The sequence below is a fragment of the Tympanuchus pallidicinctus genome, unplaced genomic scaffold (genome assembly GCF_026119805.1).
Source record: "Tympanuchus pallidicinctus isolate F22 unplaced genomic scaffold, pur_lepc_1.0 scaffold18, whole genome shotgun sequence".
Taxonomy (NCBI): Eukaryota; Metazoa; Chordata; class Aves; order Galliformes; family Phasianidae; genus Tympanuchus; species Tympanuchus pallidicinctus.
In genome coordinates, this window is record NW_026294699.1 from 8284674 (window position 1) to 8301580 (window position 16907).

Below are 16907 nucleotides of genomic sequence, written 5' to 3' on the forward strand. Positions count from 1 at the left end.
GGCCCTCCCCGGGGCGGATCCGGGCCGTCCAGCACGGCGCTCCGCCCGGAACGGCGCCGTCCGCTCGCTCCGCCTCTGGAGCGCCGATAAATAAACACGAGGCCATGCCGGGTCCGCCAACAGCTTGTTTTTATGCAGCCACGCAGCGCGCTCGGCCTTAAAGCCAGGCCCGCTCCTCCAGCGCGCACGGAAAGAAGGAAAATCGGCCCCGAACACGGGAGGGAACGTCGGTGCGGAAGCAGAGGCAAGGCTGCGCGGCGCGGGCTCCGCAACGGCAGGGCCGGCGTGCGGACAGCGGCACGGTGCTGAGCGCCCCGCCTCCCCCGAGGCGAACCGCGACGTCCGGGCGTTCAGCCGCCCCACAGCTCCGCTCATGGGAAGCCGGTCACCTCTCCCACTTCGCTGACGGGCTGCTCGCCGTGCCTGAACGCCAGCTTGTACTTTAAACGGACGGGATCCTGGGAAAGAAGAAAGCAGAGAGGCGCGTGTCACAGCTGCAGCCTCGTGGGCCTCCTTCCATCCCATCCCTCACAGCCCTGCTGCACTGAATCACCCTCTGGAAGGCCTCTGCAGGGCCAAGATAGTAATGCAAGAGCCGTGCAGGTCTCTGCCCAGCCCCCACACGCTTGGAAATCCAGGCCTAGACACCCCCCTCAGTGATGGGAAGAATCCCAACATTGTTCTTGTGGCCCATAAATATTCATGAGTACAACAAAGGTGACACACATGGTCGTGCCATTCGCTGCTGATAGCTGCAGGGTCTCCCAGGTGTCATCCCAGCAGGCAGACAAGCACAACTGCGCAGCCCACTGCAGTCATGGCACATTCAATCCTGAAAAGCTGTTGCAGAGGAAAAAATGTCCTCCATCACAACCCACTGCATCCCTCCCACACATCTCCTTGCAGACAGCACTACCTGTGCCCTTCACACAAATACATTATGGCCACATTCAGTGACCCACCGCAGAACCACTGCCACATACTTTGTGTGGATTGGCAAGCAGCAGGACCTGAGACACCACTGCTGGGGGAAGCAGCGGGCTGAAGGCTGGGAGCTCAGAACCGGATGCTGGTTGCAACTTTATTTTCATGGTCTGAAAAAGAAAGCAAAAGGAAATCTTTTGGTCCACAGTGAAAGAGAGCTGGGAGTACTAAGCAGCTCCGCAATTTAGTAGACAAGTCAACCTCCACCTGAAGGAGGACATTCCTAAATAGGCAACTCTATGCTGCATGTACACAGGTACAATGAGTATCTTATTAGGAGGTTAAAGCAGTGTGTCTGGAGCTTTGCTTCTTTCTTGCAAGGCCAGGGATCTACTCTGTGAAACAGGCACCTGAGCCACAGGTACTACCTGTGCAGTTTGGGAAAATGAGCCATGCAATTTTTAATATACAAAGAAAAATTCTAAGGATGAAAAGGCAAACCTCCATTTTTGAGCAGCCCCACTCCATTTTATTCATCGTAGGCTTCTTACCTTTGGGACTGCAGCCTGAAACACAATGTCCTTAATTGGCTGAGCTGAGGTGCTCAGCATGGAGAGAACCATCACCAGCACATCTGGTCGGCCAGGAGCTGGGTCTCTGGAGAAGTGGAGCATAGCTTTGAAGCCATCTCTGTCATACACTGTAAGTGGACAGATACTACCTGCCGGAAACAAAAGGAAAATAAGAAACAGAGCATGGATTTCCCCGCTCTTCTGAGTGCAGAACAGTGAAGGTAGGCTAAGAACAGCAAAAAGGAAAAATTCATACAAACTTTTACTTGCTCTAGCAAACTCGTAGGCCAAGCAGTGGACAATGCTGGCCTGTGATTTACATTTCACCTCCAAAGTACAGAGAGGAATCTACATGTCATGAGATATGAGGTGACTAGCCACTGAGATTTTAACTGTCAGTTAAAGAGATGACCTACAAATCCAAAACAATGGGAAAAGCAAAAATATAACACTTCAGCAACTTACAGGACTTAGCCTCTTATTACCAGGGATAAATCCACAGCTGGCCATCACCATTCAGCCTTTCCAGAATCTGCTAAGTCCTTAACTTCAGAGACTGAAGTCAGAAGACAGTTCCGCCTTAGGACCTGTAAGTATCTTTTAAGCCTCTGGAGAAGCACTGCTTGAAGCTTCACAGAAGATGCCAGAATCAAAGAGTTTAGGAGCACACTAAAAAGATTAGCCAGGGCATGAAACTTCTGACTACTGAATAGGACATTGCCATGGCATCATTCCCAGCTCTTGCTCAGATTCTCAGATACATTAAATCCTTCATAGAACAGCCAGTTTTCTCCAGCTGACCCTCACAGCATGAAGCTACTTTGGCTTGCTTGCTCCCCTGCAAAAATCACAGAAGAGCTCTATTAAGCAGAGCTGGGGCACAGAAATCATTGCACTTACTCAGTGTAATTGAAATTAAAGGGACAAAAAGGTTTGCTAGAGAAGCATCATTGGAAGCTGGATGCAAAGAGGCAGCAGGCTTCAGCTCGTAGCCTAGGCTGGAGAATGAAGGATCTGCCATTGAGCTATTTGGAAGATCTGGAAAGGGCAATTTCATTGGTGATAAATCCCTGGAAAGAAAAGCATGTAGAGAGCTTATATTAACTGGGGAGAGTACATGGTATATACCATCCTCTGCTGAGTCTGTGTTTGTGTTCCCAATCCCTCATCCCTTTTAGGTACAAAGTACAAGCTTACTCTGATTTCCTAGGAAGTTTGAAAATAGTCTCTATTTTGTATGGAAGACACTGCTGTTTCAGCATTCACTAAGGCAGAGACTTGTTCCTGTTACTGTCATGAAACTGTTATGCAGGCTCTCTGGAGCTCTGTCAGTGAGATTAAAGTTCTAGTTCAGAGTTAATGCAAAAGGCTAGGAATCTCCAGAAACACTTCTTGGCCTACATTCTGGCAGATTGGATAAGTTGGATAAGCTTATGATAATGGTCACCTGCTCTGAAGACCTGTAGATGATAAATCTGTTAGGCTTCTAATGAATGCCAGGAAACTATCTTGTCAAAGCCTGAAAAAAAGCTGAAGAAAAGAGATCTGACTTGGATGTTTTTGTTCCTTTAGCTCAAGAACACCTTGTTGCTAAGCCATTGGATTTGTTCCACCAAGTTTCTGACCCTGTGAAGGCCCAGGTGTACAATTGTTTAGAGTTAGAATTAATAGGTGCACAGCTGCTGCTTTAAGAGCCAGTGCACGGATGCACAGCTTGCCATCATTACCCAGTTGTAGCTAAAAGGTTTTTCCAAACCTCACTGCTGTAAAAATAGTATTTCTCCTCTCCAAAGTCAGACTGTATTGTGTAGAGCTCACTTACGGGGATAACATCTTGGTCCTGGGAGGTGGAGAGAGCTGATCGAGGCTCCAAAATTCATTCTTCTCTGAGCAGCTGCCTCCCCAGCTTTCCTCCAATTCCAGTGGTTCAAAAGCACTTACATTTTTACTACATCCATTGTGCACAGCAGCCTGGAAAAGAGGCACTTCTGGTTCATGCTGCAGATCACCAGGAAAATAAATAAATAAAACCTGTTCCACTAAATATATATATATATATATATTTTTTTTAAATTAACATAAGGTTAATTAAAGTAGAAATAAATTTGAGTAATCTGGTTTTGCAAACTGCAACCCGTATATTCATTGCACTGCAGGAGGTTTCCCTTCAGAATAGAGGAGTGTAAAAAAAAGATAAAATAGGCTGCAGGAGAAAGATGGGAGATCAAGAATCCTATCTGATGTTTGCCCTTTGTGTCTTATGGACTTCGTAGCTGAGGATCACTCACCTCTGATAAGCCAAGGTCAGGCGGCGGCTTCTGTAAAACCAGAGAGTCACTGAGATCTAAGAAAGATACCCAAAGGCACAGATCAATTACAGAAAACAGCTGTTTTCCCCACAGATTCTTCCCTCATTGTCTAACAGCAGTTTGCCTTTAACACCATTAAAGCAACTATTCTCCTAAAAACCTCCCCTAGCTGAAGGGCCTGCTTTCTTTTAAGATGAGCACTGAAGTCAAAATTCTGTATTTATGAAGTATCACAAACCCCAGTAACAAGGCTAAGGCTGTAGTGAACTGTATGTACAAACCTAATGATTTCAGCTCCTCCTCCAGCAGACAAGCAGAGGTGGTGCTGCTGTGTCGCGAGGCAGAGGGGATGTCTGAAAACTGGTCTGCAGGAGCCTGGGCCATGGCCTCCAGCTCAGAGAAGTCGATCAGTGTATAGCTCTTCACGCGCCTCGGGGGCGTCCGATGTGCTTTGGAAAGAACAGGAAGAGTTACAGAGAGATCTGAAAGCAGCAGGGCACATGGAACTACAGGCACATGCTAAAGGACTCAGCTGAAGAGCTCCAGGAACATTGTCATTCAACCACACGTAAAAGAAAATAGCTATGTAAAAGTTTTCATGTGCTGAAGGGTTTTGCCCACGTCTGTCCTCTGAGAAGCAGTTCCCTTTCAGATTCCCTCACCCATTAAATGCAGGAGGCAGAGCTGTCATGGAATGCTGTGGAGTTCTTTACCTGGTGCATCAGAGGAGCTGCTGGCTGAACAGCCTCCCCCACCATCCTCGTGACTGCCTACAGTCTGCCTGTACCGTCCCAGCACCTGCGTGAGCTTGTCGTTGGCCTGCAGCAGCTCAGCTGGAAAAGAAGAGAGACCACCTTTGATGGAAGAAACTGGATTTGTTATTTAACTCTGGGCTCCAAGTGAAAATTGATAGCTCCTCTGGGGAGGAGTAATTTTGTGCCACTTCCCAAACACAGTTTATCATTCCAAGCAGAAATCTTGGGTAGCACATGTGTAAGCATTCCTTCAAGGAAAGGAGTACTTCACTTTGGAAATGAACTTAAATGATAACATAAACACAAATGCAAAGGGTTCCAAGGGCAGCATTGGCTCTTACCTAAAGCCTCATCATCATCAACTGTCTCACTGGCCAGGCGGAACAGCAGCGGTCTGAGCTTCTCACAGCGCTGGAATAGGCTCTGGGGAAAGAACCATTTCATGTCATTGCTCAGAAGATCCTCAACACTCTCACACTTCCGTATGTTCCTGTGAACACCTGTAAGTGATGCTACCTCTGGAACAAGCAGCTGCACGTTCTGCTTTGGTCCAGGGTATCAGTGCTGCGTGCTCCTGCACTCTTACAACACAGTGACCTGTAAGCACAGGCACTGAGCAAAGTGCTGTTGCTGGTACCTGTTCAGCAATCACATCTCCTCAATGCATACAGGTGTAAGATGAGTCAGTGTAAAATTTTCCAATTAAAAACTATCCAGAAGCAAATGGATAAATCACAGTAGTCAGAAAAGTGACCATCAGTTTCTAATACCATCAGAAAAGACAAAGCCCATCATGGCTCTCTTCTCAGTATTTTGGAAGTGAGTAGGCACAGCGGAAGCCATTTTTTTCTTTCATCTATAGTACAGTCTTTATCACCTCCTACAGCCACAGCCCTCCCAAATGAAGCTAACTCCAAACTCTCAGTCACATACAAGTACTTCCCTACAAAAATTAGAAAAATTCAGTGGTCAGTAGTTTTGAAGCAGACCAATGAATTCTGATCCAGAAAAAGGGAATCACAGCAACCAGAATACAGGTCAAAGATCCAATAGTTTTGAGCTTCCCTGATCACACCTCCTCATGCCCATCTAACCACAACTGGGCTAAGGGAATTCCCATGCGTTACTCCACTGCTGGAGGAAGAATCACTTCCCCATAAGATATCACAAGAAGAGCAGCTGACCTGAACAGAAATTAGAACTGGCACAGCAAGATCCATTTCAACTTTGTTACTCAGATGAGAGGGACTGTCATTCACCACACTGGAAGTTATTCCTGCTGTGGTAATGTTCTTCCCTTGCAGAAATGAACTGCAGCTTGCTGCCAGTTGAATCCTGTTGTTCCAGGCCCTCCCAGCCACAGCCAAAAGAACCTCTCATGAAGGAAAAAGGAACACCTACCTGGAGCGTTTCATGGTCAGATTTGGGTAATTCCTGTCTCTTATAACCTTCCAGCAATTCATCCATTCGTTTAACGTTTTCAGAAACTTCACTGATTGTATTCACTCTTCTGGACACCTTAGCTGACTTTTCTTGTTCCTTTGAAAAATGAAATAAAAGTAGATGACTTGGCTAACACAGCCAGAGAACATGCTTGTTTTGGTCACTCTGGATCCCTCTTGGTGCAGGGCAGTTTCCTATAAATGTCACTGGATACAAAGTATGGCACAAAATCCACAGAGAAGCTCCAGTATCAGTGCTGTGCCATCCATTGGTATTGAGAAAGGAGGCAGTACGCCTCCTGTCCTTCTCATAGCACTGGGCAGCCTGTGCTGGTGTACAGGGATGCATTACACCACAGGCATAAAGAAGCCTTCAAAATTAGAGCTGGGAATTGATGGCTTCTGCCACACAGAAGGGCACTCGATGACTGCAATAAGGTTTTTTGTTTCGTTTTGTTTTTAAAAACAGAAGCAGGCTGACCTTTCAGATGGGAAATGAGAACCAGACAGACACAGTGCCTACAGGAGAAAGGCAGTTCCCTACAAGTGTAGCCCTTTCCCACCTAGGAACCCGAATAGTTCATCTGAGTCTGATGTTAGAGTACGGTTCCCATTACCACCCCTGGTGCTCCCTTTAATGCCAGGATGGTGGCAGACATTCTGGATGTCATATATAGAACCCACAGTCACAGACAGAACTGCCAGGTCCCCTACCATCCCTCCTTCTGTCCGGAGGGGCTATGGCTCTCACAGATACCCACCTCCTTGATCATGCTCTTGATCAACCGGTTGGCAGCCTGCAGGTCCTCAGCATGGCTGCTCTTCAACAGTCTTGCTAGGAGCTGTGAAGGGAAACCATGGGCAGCAATCAGCAGCATTCTCCAGCCACCGTGTTGAGTATGCCCCACAGGTACACCCCCCAACAGAGCAGTACTCAGGGATACCCACTGTCAGCAGCTCAGTGCAGACAGTTGAGAACAATGACTTTCTGGCATCAGGAGCATGAGAAAAAGGGGGGAAGATGGCCAAGCCCAGGACAGCACAGAGCAGTGCAGCAACACAGCATGGGGCAGCAGAACTGCTGCAGGGCCCAGAGGGGCCTTCCTACTGAAATGCAAAGAGAAACCAACTATTTCTGTAAAAGTGTTTCACTTTTGACCAAGCAATGCTTTCTGATGAAATATCACAGAATTCTTCACTTGTTGTTCAGCAGAAGCATCAGCATTGTTCTGAAGCAGCACAGCATATATCTGCATGCGCTCTCAGCAGTAAAAATCATAGGGGGAGCAGGGAGGAAAGCCTTGGGGTTTACCTTGGATTTCTCTTCATCGGTGTCAAAGATGGAGTTCTGAGGTCTTGGAGAAGGGGGAGGTAAGATTTTGTCTTCTGGCAATTTGGGGTCTTCTTTTACAATCCCTGGAATGATAAACAGCATTGCTTCAGCAGTGCCTGAGCTGCCACAACACAATGCTCAACAGCATGCTGGTCCTGCACCCAGCTGCGCACCTGTGCCCAGCATTGCACAGAACAGCATCCCAAAAAGAGAGCCTGAATGTGCTCTGTACCTTTTCACCACACACCCAGAGGTGAGCATTGTGAGAACAGTGGCCACAAGGCTGGAATGGCTCAATACAACCATGGTTGGTTAAATCTCTTTACACAGTTATGGGCATCCCTGAGCAGCCCAGCAGCCTTTGGAAGCAGCCTTTGTCCTTTCTCCCTCACACAGAATGCCTTACAGAAACAGCTGAGTCACAAAAGCAAAGAGGACTGAGAAGTGTGGGCTGAAGCCACGTGACTTCAAAGTTAAAAAGGAAACTGAAATAACAGAACTGAACCTTGTTTCTTCAACATCTGATAAGCATCCCGGATTTTAACTTCCTGAGGAAACCAAACTGTCCAACTGAATATTATTTCTGTCACTCTGGACTTGACTTTTTCCGAAGACCACGTTCCATAGTACTGGGGAAGAACAACAAAAAAAGAAAAATAGATCAAAACTGAAGAGTTTGCACCATGTATTGCATACAGGTCTGGCCCCAAGTTGCTTGCGTGCAGAGCTCAAACAGTAAACAGACTCCCAACGCACACAGTGCTGTCAGCTGTGTTTCTTGCAATACATGAAACAGTGTGCACAGCATTGGCTGTAAATAAAAGCAATGCTATTGCATGTGTGCCAATGTCATTAATATTATTTGACAATCAACACGAAACCAGTTCAAAGGCTCCCTGATCAGTTACTACATCTGAAACCAAAAGCTGCTTTGTAGCTCTTTTAATGAAAACAGCCCTGTGCTTTATTCAGGCTGACCCTGCCCCCATGAGCAGGGCCCAAACTTGGCTACCTTCCATGTAAGGAAGCAGTGAGGACAGGAGTTACAATCATTACTTTCTTCACATCCACTCCTTATGCTCAGAGGCGCAGAACAGAAATTCTGCTCTACTCCTACATGACATTCATTCTAAGCTTTTCCAACCGGGCTGAAACACACAGCACACCCCTTCACCATGTGCTGGGCAGCCACAGCCACCCACCTTTGGGGACAGCACTTTAATCAGCTCATTCAGAAACCGGAACTTTGCTATTTCATTGTGAAATTTCTCACCGCAGTTATTCACACATGTCTCCAGCACCTGCAGAAAAGGAGCCAGTCAGAAAACAGAGCTGTACCCACACAGCTTAAGGAATTCATGAAGACTTTGTTACTACAATGTTACATTTAAGGCCTTTCCAGCACAGCGTGCACACAGGTTGCACAGCAAAAGTGTCTTTTCTTCATCCAACCCCCTCAAGAAAGGTGCTGAAGATCACTGTGCTGTCCTCCCCTTCATTAACAACTTCTGGAGCTGCTGACTCAGAGGCAATAGCACAGACGTGACAGCTGGAACCGGGATCCACAGCAGAATGCCACAGAAAGGAGCCAAAGAATTCACTCCCTCTGCGATTCCCCGGTTTCTCCATTCATTGTGTAACCAAAAGCGGGGTATACATCCACGGAAAAAAGAAACGGGGGCACATCAGGAGGAAAAAGAAGTGGCAGCAGTCACTGCCCCAACCCCGCAGATTGCGATCATCGCTGCCTCTCCTCGCACGTGGTCGAGAGCACTTACTGTCAGCGCATGGAGAGCTTCCACCTCCTGGGGCGACTGTATCTTGTGCGCCAGCAGCCGCGCTGCCAGCGGTGGGCTGGGGAGCAACAGAAGCAGGTCAGTCAGCGCTCGAGATCCCCAGAGAACCCAGCGCTGCTAACGGTGCCCCTGCGGGGAAGAGCCATCGGCCGACCCGAGCGCTTCGCTGCGGGCAGGGCTGCGGGCTGAGCAGGGCCGCCGCTCTCCTTACCCCTCCGCGTCCGCGTTCAGCTGCGCGCAGAACTGCTGGATGCATTCCCAATTCTCCTCGGCGACACCCGGGTCGGTGGCTTCGTCTTACGCGGGGGAAGAAAGAAAAGGTTTCTGCGTGAGATCGCGAGGCACAGACGGGGAGGGGCTCAGCACCGGCCGCTCCGCTCGGGGCCTTTTCGTGAAAGGCAGAAATGGAAGGCGAGCGACGGGCAGGAAGCGATCATCACCGACATCTGCGTAAAAACGCAGCGCCGAGCCCCGTCTCAAGAGCCCAAGGTGGGAGCGGAGCGCTCAGCCCCTGCAGCGCGGAGCCGCGGCACGCTCCCAGCCCGGCCCGCCGCGCCCGCAGCCCCCGCCCCGCCGCTCCAGCAGCTCCCCGCCCGCCCTCGGGCACAGGGCGGCCGCAGCGCTGCCCGCGCCCCCTCCCCACCGCACTCACTCAGCCACCGCTGCAGCCGCTCCGAGCCGGCCATGGGCTCCCGCTGCGTCCCGCTCCGCCGCCCCGCCCGCTCCCGGGGCCGCCCAGGAAGCGCTCCTCGCAGCGCCGGCCGCGCCCCGCACCCCGCACCGACAGCACGCAGAAAGGTGGTTTTGGTGACGGCTGTCACCAGAGCGATTTAACACTTAAAGGTCAGCACTCCAATAGGGAGAGTTCCACATTTCAGCTGAACCACGCACACAGTTCAGTGAGTTTAAAGTCCTTTATCCACAGCAGCAGGTAGCAGCTGCTCACCCCCCCACACCCCTCCAACACTGCTCTGGTGCTGGCCGGGCTCCTCCAGCTGCAGGGCAGTGCCCAGAGCAAGGTGGGCAGCTGGCTCAGCACTGCCTTCCATCTGTAGGCACTGAACTGCTGATAGAAGTCACTGGATTCCAGCCAGAACACTTGGCTGTTTCCACAGGGTGACAGTACAAGGACAGACCTCTCTGTATGCAGCTCCTCTCCCATACAGACTGCCTCATGCTGAGTGTACAGACACACAGACACCCGCGTGGCCCAAAGCCCAGCACATCTGATCAGAGACAATCACGCTGTCACCAAGAAGTCCGGCTTTGGAAGATGACAGGTGGTACCCACACCTCCTGGACCCACGCTGGCTGTCCATGCTGTGGGTCTCACATTAGCTGGACAGCACTTTGCGTATCCTTCCACACACTTCTCTGGGGCCCAATGTCACCATCATCTCAGCGACGCTCGGTCCATGCTGAAAGCACAGAAGAAATCTTTGTACGAATGGAAACTTACACTTTCCAGAACAAAAGTCCGTACCACCAGGCAGGAAGTGATGAAGCGACAAGCTATCAGATTGCTGTTAGACCAAGGGCAGGGTTGTTGTTTTTTTTTTTTAAAGCAATCTCAAAGCAAGACTTATATCTTTATTCCTGAAGTAAAACAGTCAAGCTGAACAAAACAACAACCCCACAGCTTAAGCCAGAAGCAGGCTGTGAAGAACGCCTCCTGTAAAACTTGGGTTTGAACTTTGTACAGCAGATGAATGCAGAGCACTGCACTCAAGATCCTCATTAGCATTAAACTCACAAGGCTGCAAACGCCCTCTATAGCTGGTCTAGAAGTTTTGCTAACTTCATGTTTGCAAGCAGCATATCCATGCCTTAAAAAGGCCTTTCTGGAATTGTCATAACAGCCCTTTCTTCCAGACCTGTTTTGTGTCAGTACTTTCACTCCTAACAGCAACTGACATAAATTCTTCTAATAAGTCCAGCCCAAATACTGCTATCTTGATAGTGCAGGAAGACAGCTACTTAAAAACCACACACAGAACCGGAAGGCCCCAGCACCAGAATTGTTTTTTTACCTGCTGCCCACTGAGAGCCAGGCGGAGGAGCTTCATCATGCTGCTGTACTTGGTCTCTCTGGTCTGCTTCTGGAGGTTTCTGAGGTCTTTGTTCAACTCCTCAATGGTCCAAACAGCTGCTGGCTTTGTCATAAGCCTTTAGGAAATGAGTAATTCAGACTTCTGAATAAATGCAGTTTTTAGAGATGCAGGAGCCAATGCTGGCAGCATCAGATGTAGACAGCAATACTACTATCTCCACAGGACAGGCAGGATTCTGGCATTTAAATTGCCATCACCTGTATTCAGTTACCACTCAGCTGTGACAAGTGACTGGGGGCAATCAGCTTTGCAGACAGCTGAAACTAATAGACAATTTTGCAGCTATTGCCACCTCAACTTCTCTCTGAGGTGTTCAGGGCTCATTTTCATCAAAAGCTTTGACCTGATATACACAGAATCTGAACAGAAAGAGAGATTGACATGGCATCCCTCCCAGCTGCCAGGCATGCAGCAGCAGAGGAACACACAAGGCAGCAGTGAAACATGCTGGCAAAGCTCCACAGAATTCCTTGGTACAGAAGAAAGGACCTAGCAGAGGTTGGAGAGACAGTCTGCCATCCCAGTGATGCTTTGGACTGGAGAGAAATGCAGACTGCTAGCTAGAGGCTAAGAAATGAAAACCAGAGGATTGCCCCAGGGGTGAGTGCTTTGGAGGCAGTTAATTCTGCTGGGCATAGACTGTATTCATTCCAGAGACCCAGCAGACTTGTGACCAAACCACCTTGTCCTTCTGTCAGATGCTGCAATGGACAAAGATACAGGAGATCAAGCAGCACAGAAAAGCTCTTGGTTTTCTTCATCAGCACTATGTTGGCACATAAATGTATTGTGCCCAGTGCTTTACAAAGCACAGACATGACAATTATTGCCTAAGAGCCTTAACGTGAGATTTCCTGCTGGTAAACAGTCTTTCAATTAAGTACATACAAAACTTCTTAGTAGTTATTAACTGCAGCACATTCTGAAGTGAAGCAAAATACATAAAAACCATGAGCACGTCCAAGATGAATACAGCAGCCAAGCAGCAATGCCATGGGACATCAGGTGGATGTGTACAGAGCTGCAAGGTGACACTTACCCTAGGACTAGTTTTCCTATTTCATCTACTTCTGCAGAAATAGTCTGTAGATGCTCTCGGGACACCAAGGGCCTAACCCACAAGTAGGAATAGTTGCCCGACACCAGGTCCTTCAGATGGCTTATGTGGCCCTGGGGAAAAAAGGCAAAGTTGGCAAGACTGGGGTGACAGTGACAGTCTGGGGAGGGAAGACTTCCTTCTGTGCTTCACAAACAGCTGAAGAGGATCTCAGCACACTGCTGCCTTGTGCTTTGTGCCTGCTTAGAGAAAACGTCAACTGCTGACATTTTAGTTGCTGTTTTTCACACCCATAACCTCCTGGTGCACACGGAGATACAAAAGCAGCCTCAAGGGTTTGGTACCAGTCCTGTACATGCAGCTGACTCACTCTGTCCCTGGAAGTGGCTCGCCACACTCAGTTGCTGCCTCTCATGAGACGCACAGGGAGTCACATGGGCAGCCCACAGTGAAACCTCTGCTGACAGACAGGGTCTCTGCCTGCCCGTACAGAGGCTCTTTACTACTCTCAAGGAATCCCCTTGATCCTACAGCAGTATCCAAGGGGCAGACTGGGAAACTGCTGGGTTCATCCTCTTTCCTAGCACTGGAAAAAGCCAAAGTATCTCCTATCCCCTTTACAGCCTGCACTCTGCCACTGAGCTGAGACCAGGGCTCTGCACACCCAGGTGCCATTAGTTTAACTATCAAGATCTTCATCCATCTCTGCTAAGCAGTTGCTTTGACTTTGCTTTCAAAGCATGGAGCTGTAGCAACACAAGCATCTTTACATTGCCCAATCAGCAAAAAGCATGGGTGAACTGCCTGGTAGCATGAGGAGCCTGCTCAGTACAGATCTTTGCACCACGGGCACGTTCCATGCTGGACCATGAGGCAAAGCATAGCATGGAAGCCTTCAACTCTCATCTAAACAAAGCCACAGCTGACCTGATCCTGCAATACTAATAGTATTTCCATGGTTGGGACACATCCTCCCTCAACCAAAGGAGCTCTCTGCCAGCTAAACAAAGAGCCAATGAGGCCACAACCCTGCAAAGATTGCCAAGATATTCAGCAAGCTCATTCCTACAGGCCAGCCAACCACACCATTATATTTTGGCAGTAATGTGCACACCTGAACTGGCAGTTGCAGCCACTTGCTGTTGGCAGTCAGCAGAGCTCAGGTCAAAGCAGTGCCCCAAACTCAGCTGAGTCTTTACCCACAAAACCATGCATGCCCACGCTCCAGCTCTCCACAAAACAGTAATATCATTTTATCACTTCTCATACTTTTCTCAGCAGAAGGACTTGCTCCACGTACTCCTTTTCCAGAACCTCTTTATCCACTTGTTGATCCCCATAGGTGTGCTCCACCAGCAACTGCAGCTCTTGAATTAGTTTCTGTCGTAACGCTTCATTCTCAATATGGCGAGTGAGGTGCATCCTGGACAAAGAGAAACTGCTCTGGGTTTTGTTCACTCTAATCATCTCCATCTCATATTTGCCAGTTAAAACTAGAACAGTTGGAAAGGCAACATCAGACCTTGGACAGACATCCCAATAAAGTATTGAGTTTAGATCTACCACTGATATTTCTACCTGTTGAATTCTGGGAGTTTCTCAAGTTCCAGTAATGCAGAATGGGTTGTAATTCTGCCTATTTCAAACTGCGAGATCAGCTCCTCCAAAGTCCTCCCCATCTGTTTCTCTGCAAAATAATTCAGCAAGGTTATGACATACATTCACTCTCCAACAGAAAGATGAAGTCTCTCCTTTTCACCAGTAAAGGCAAGACCCGCGCTGGTATAGCAGCACAGCTGAGGGAACAGCGAGAAAGAAGGGTTGTTTCAGTGCTAGGAGGAGCAGGGACATACCCTGGCAAACAAGAGGTAACTTCTGGCAGGTATGCAAGGAAGCTGCCCCTTCTGTAAAACAGACTGATAACAAGGAACTAAAGCCGGGACACTCAGCTTTGCTCTATTTCACCCCTTGCATCACTCAGCTAACAGAAATAGTACTTGGCCAGGAGGCTTCCCTGCCCAGTGAAGGATTCACTCCCAAGCAGAGATCCTGAAACATAAATTAATGTGATAGTCACACAGACAAAACAACAAAAGGAATAGTAGACTCAACTACACATGGTCTTTCAGGTCAAACAGGAAATGTGAAAGATGTAATACACGACACTGCAATTATTAACCAGAGAACACAAGTTTTCCCAGGACTTTGCAGACAGTTTAATCCCTCTGAGACGAAGGTTGTCCCAGGTAGGAACACATTAAGCACCACTCAGTTTAAATGAGCACAAAGAGACAGAAAGATTCCCACCACCCTGTCCTGCATAGAAGCTCTGCAGAAGCTGTTGTGGCATTTCAGGGATAGAAGTCCACTCAGATCGCTTGCCTGACATCCACTTCCTTTCAAACACTGTCAATCTTCCATAATATTAAAATAAACCCATCCTTCCCCCTGAAGTCAGCCCCAAGGGGTTTCTAGCAAGCACCAAGCCTGCTCTCATTACCTGCAAACCCAGAGCCGCAGTTGGTTATCATGTCCAGCAGAGCCTCAGGCAGGTAGCCCTCCTGGGCAAAGTGCTCCAGGAAGATGTCCCCCTGCCTCTTGGACAGCTTACTGCCATCCTTGTTCAAAAGCAGTGGAAGGTGCCCGAACTGCGGGGGGTCCCAGCCAAAAGCTTTGTAGAGGAGGAGGTGCTTGGATGTTGAAGTAAGCCACTCAGTCCCACGCAGGACGTGGCTGATACCCATGTGGTGGTCATCCACCACATTGGCCAGGTGGTACGTGGGGAAGCCATCTCCCTTAAGGATCACTGGGTCTCCCTCCACCTCCGCCACCTCATGCTTGTTCCAGCCATAGACCAGGTCCTGGAAGGGCTCCACACCCCGCTCCAGTCGGAAGCGCACGACCCAGTCCAGGCCCTGTGCCAGCTTCTCAGCCACCTCCTTAGGTGTCAGGTGCCGGCACCGGTTGTCATACCTTTGAGAGAGGAGAATGGAGGAGTCGGGTCAATATAGGCCAAACCCAGCAACACATTTCACATTCCCAGAACATGGATTCATGACTTTTAGCTGTGATCTGTCCACTGCATATCTACACAACCCCTCCATCCTCACACATCACTGCCTTAAACCTCTAAAGTTGTGAAGACAGCCCTGCTGCCACGTACTTAGCCCTACATTTGGGAGCAAGGGGCACAGAGGGGACAGCCTCCTACCGCGGGGTCTGCTGGTTACGCAGGGCCTCCTTCCTGAGCAGCTCCAGGCGCTGTGGGGTGCAGAAGCAGCGGTACGCAGCACCGCGGTCCAACAGCACTTCACTGGCGGCCCTGTAGAGGTCGAGCCTGAGGGACTGCTGGTAGGGGCCAAAGGGACCACCACGCCGAGGGCTCTCATCAGGGGGAATGCCTGGAAGAGCCATACAGTAGGCCCAAAAAAAGTTCCAAAACCCCCTCTTTCAGTTGTGGAATGAAAAAAAAAAAAAAAAAAAAGCATAGAATCAAACACCTCCAGATCCCTTCTGGCAAGCACCCACATGCAGAGAATGTACCAACGTACAGTGAGGTCTGAGGTCTTCTGGTCTGTGAGGTTTCCCACACACAGGCCCTGTTACAGCTGTGTTGTGCCACTACTGCAGGTGGGAATCTGTGTGTCAGACAGTGCAGACCTGATGCTCAGTCCTACGCAGCTCAGCACTACTTTATCACAGAACCATTGAATAGTTTGAGTTAGAAGGGACTTCTAAAGGCCATCGGGTCCCACTCCCTGCACTAAGCAGGGACACCCTCAGCTCCATCAGTGCTCAGAGCCCCATCCAGCCTGACTGCAGCTGTGTGCAGGGATGGGGCACCACCACTTCTCTGGGCACCCTGTGTCATTCCTCACTGCCCTTACTTTAAGTAACATTTCCCTTATAACCAATCTAAACTTCCTCCCTTCTGGTTTGAAACCAAACACAAAGTCTTCCTGGTGCCAAAACAATAGCTGTGTCATTACATTTTAACAAATTCACCACGTTTGAAACACCACGTGCTTTGCTACCCTGCAAAATACCCTCGTTCTCTCACTGCCCATCCCCAGGCAAAGGTCCTAGTGGCTCCGGCACTGGACTCGCTGCCTGGGGGCTTACCTGCCCAGTGCAACATGCCCTCTATGCTCTCGGCAGCCCCGGGCACCACCCGGCCTTGGTCGGTGTCCTCCACTCTCAGCACGAAGGTCCCCCGCTGCTGTTTGGCAAAGATGTAATTGTACAGCGCGGTGCGGAGGCCGCCTAGGTGCAGGAAACCTGTAACCGTGTGCAAGGCACGGAAGAGCGCAGTGACCGGAGAGAAAGCGAACGGGGCATCTCCCGCAGCCCCAACCCCTGCTCAGCAGCGCTCCCGCCGCTGGGTCAGAGCCGCCCTCAGGCTGACAAGACCATTACCTGTGGGGCTGGGCCCAAAGCGCACCCGCGGCCCCGACACAGCCGCACCACACACGTCCCTAAGCACCCGCGCCATGCCGCCGCGCCGTTTCCGCCCGCCGCGCTCAGCCAATCGCCGCGCTCAGCCAATCGCCGCGCTCAGCCAATCGCCGCGCTCAGCCAATCGCCGCGCTCAGCCAATCGCCGCGCTCA

At 49.7% G+C, this 16907-nt stretch overlaps 2 protein-coding genes across 3 annotated transcripts; both read right to left on the minus strand.

The window, feature by feature from the left end:
* Positions 1–112: 112 nt before the first annotated feature.
* On the minus strand, positions 113–10443 carry GGA2 (golgi associated, gamma adaptin ear containing, ARF binding protein 2). Of its 2 annotated transcripts, none has more exons than XM_052680537.1 (17): positions 9784–10443; positions 9343–9427; positions 9114–9189; positions 8538–8636; positions 7841–7964; positions 7315–7418; positions 6764–6844; positions 5962–6099; positions 4902–4983; positions 4519–4638; positions 4087–4254; positions 3785–3840; positions 3319–3494; positions 2397–2566; positions 1476–1645; positions 984–1094; positions 113–458 (listed from the first exon to the last, which is right to left on the minus strand). In XM_052680537.1, the coding sequence occupies exons 1-17, from the start codon at positions 9815–9817 to the stop codon at positions 372–374; spliced, it is 1881 nt and encodes a 626-aa protein (XP_052536497.1). In that variant the 5' UTR covers positions 9818–10443; the 3' UTR covers positions 113–371. The 2 variants fall into 2 exon arrangements, with proteins under 2 accessions (XP_052536497.1, XP_052536498.1); XM_052680538.1 differs by having other exon boundaries at positions 3319–3467; positions 9784–10442.
* EARS2 (glutamyl-tRNA synthetase 2, mitochondrial) lies at positions 10032–16818 on the minus strand. The gene is made up of 9 exons (XM_052680539.1): positions 16716–16818; positions 16422–16577; positions 15511–15700; positions 14800–15272; positions 13878–13986; positions 13569–13722; positions 12282–12412; positions 11162–11297; positions 10032–10549 (listed from the first exon to the last, which is right to left on the minus strand). Exons 1-9 carry the CDS (start codon positions 16789–16791, stop codon positions 10466–10468), a joined length of 1509 nt encoding a protein of 502 aa, XP_052536499.1. The 5' UTR covers positions 16792–16818; the 3' UTR covers positions 10032–10465.
* Positions 16819–16907: the final 89 nt, after the last annotated feature.

Excerpts from the sequence above, each read along its gene's own strand:
- EARS2 (XM_052680539.1), bottom strand. The coding sequence starts at position 16,791 with ATGGCGCGGGTGCTTAGGGACGTGTGTGGTGCGGCTGTGTCGGGGCCG. Across the intron at positions 11,298-12,281 it reads ATAGGAAAACTAGTCCTAGG|GCTTATGACAAAGCCAGCAG; the intron begins GTAAGTGTCACC and ends CATTTCCTAAAG. Across the intron at positions 10,550-11,161 it reads TGGCTCTCAGTGGGCAGCAG|CATGGACCGAGCGTCGCTGA; the intron begins GTAAAAAAACAA and ends CTGTGCTTTCAG.
- GGA2 (XM_052680537.1), bottom strand. The coding sequence starts at position 9,817 with ATGGCCGGCTCGGAGCGGCTGCAGCGGTGGCTGA. Across the intron at positions 3,495-3,784 it reads CTGACCTTGGCTTATCAGAG|CATGAACCAGAAGTGCCTCT; the intron begins GTGAGTGATCCT and ends GGTGATCTGCAG. Across the intron at positions 2,567-3,318 it reads AGGACCAAGATGTTATCCCC|GGATTTATCACCAATGAAAT; the intron begins GTAAGTGAGCTC and ends TTTTCTTTCCAG.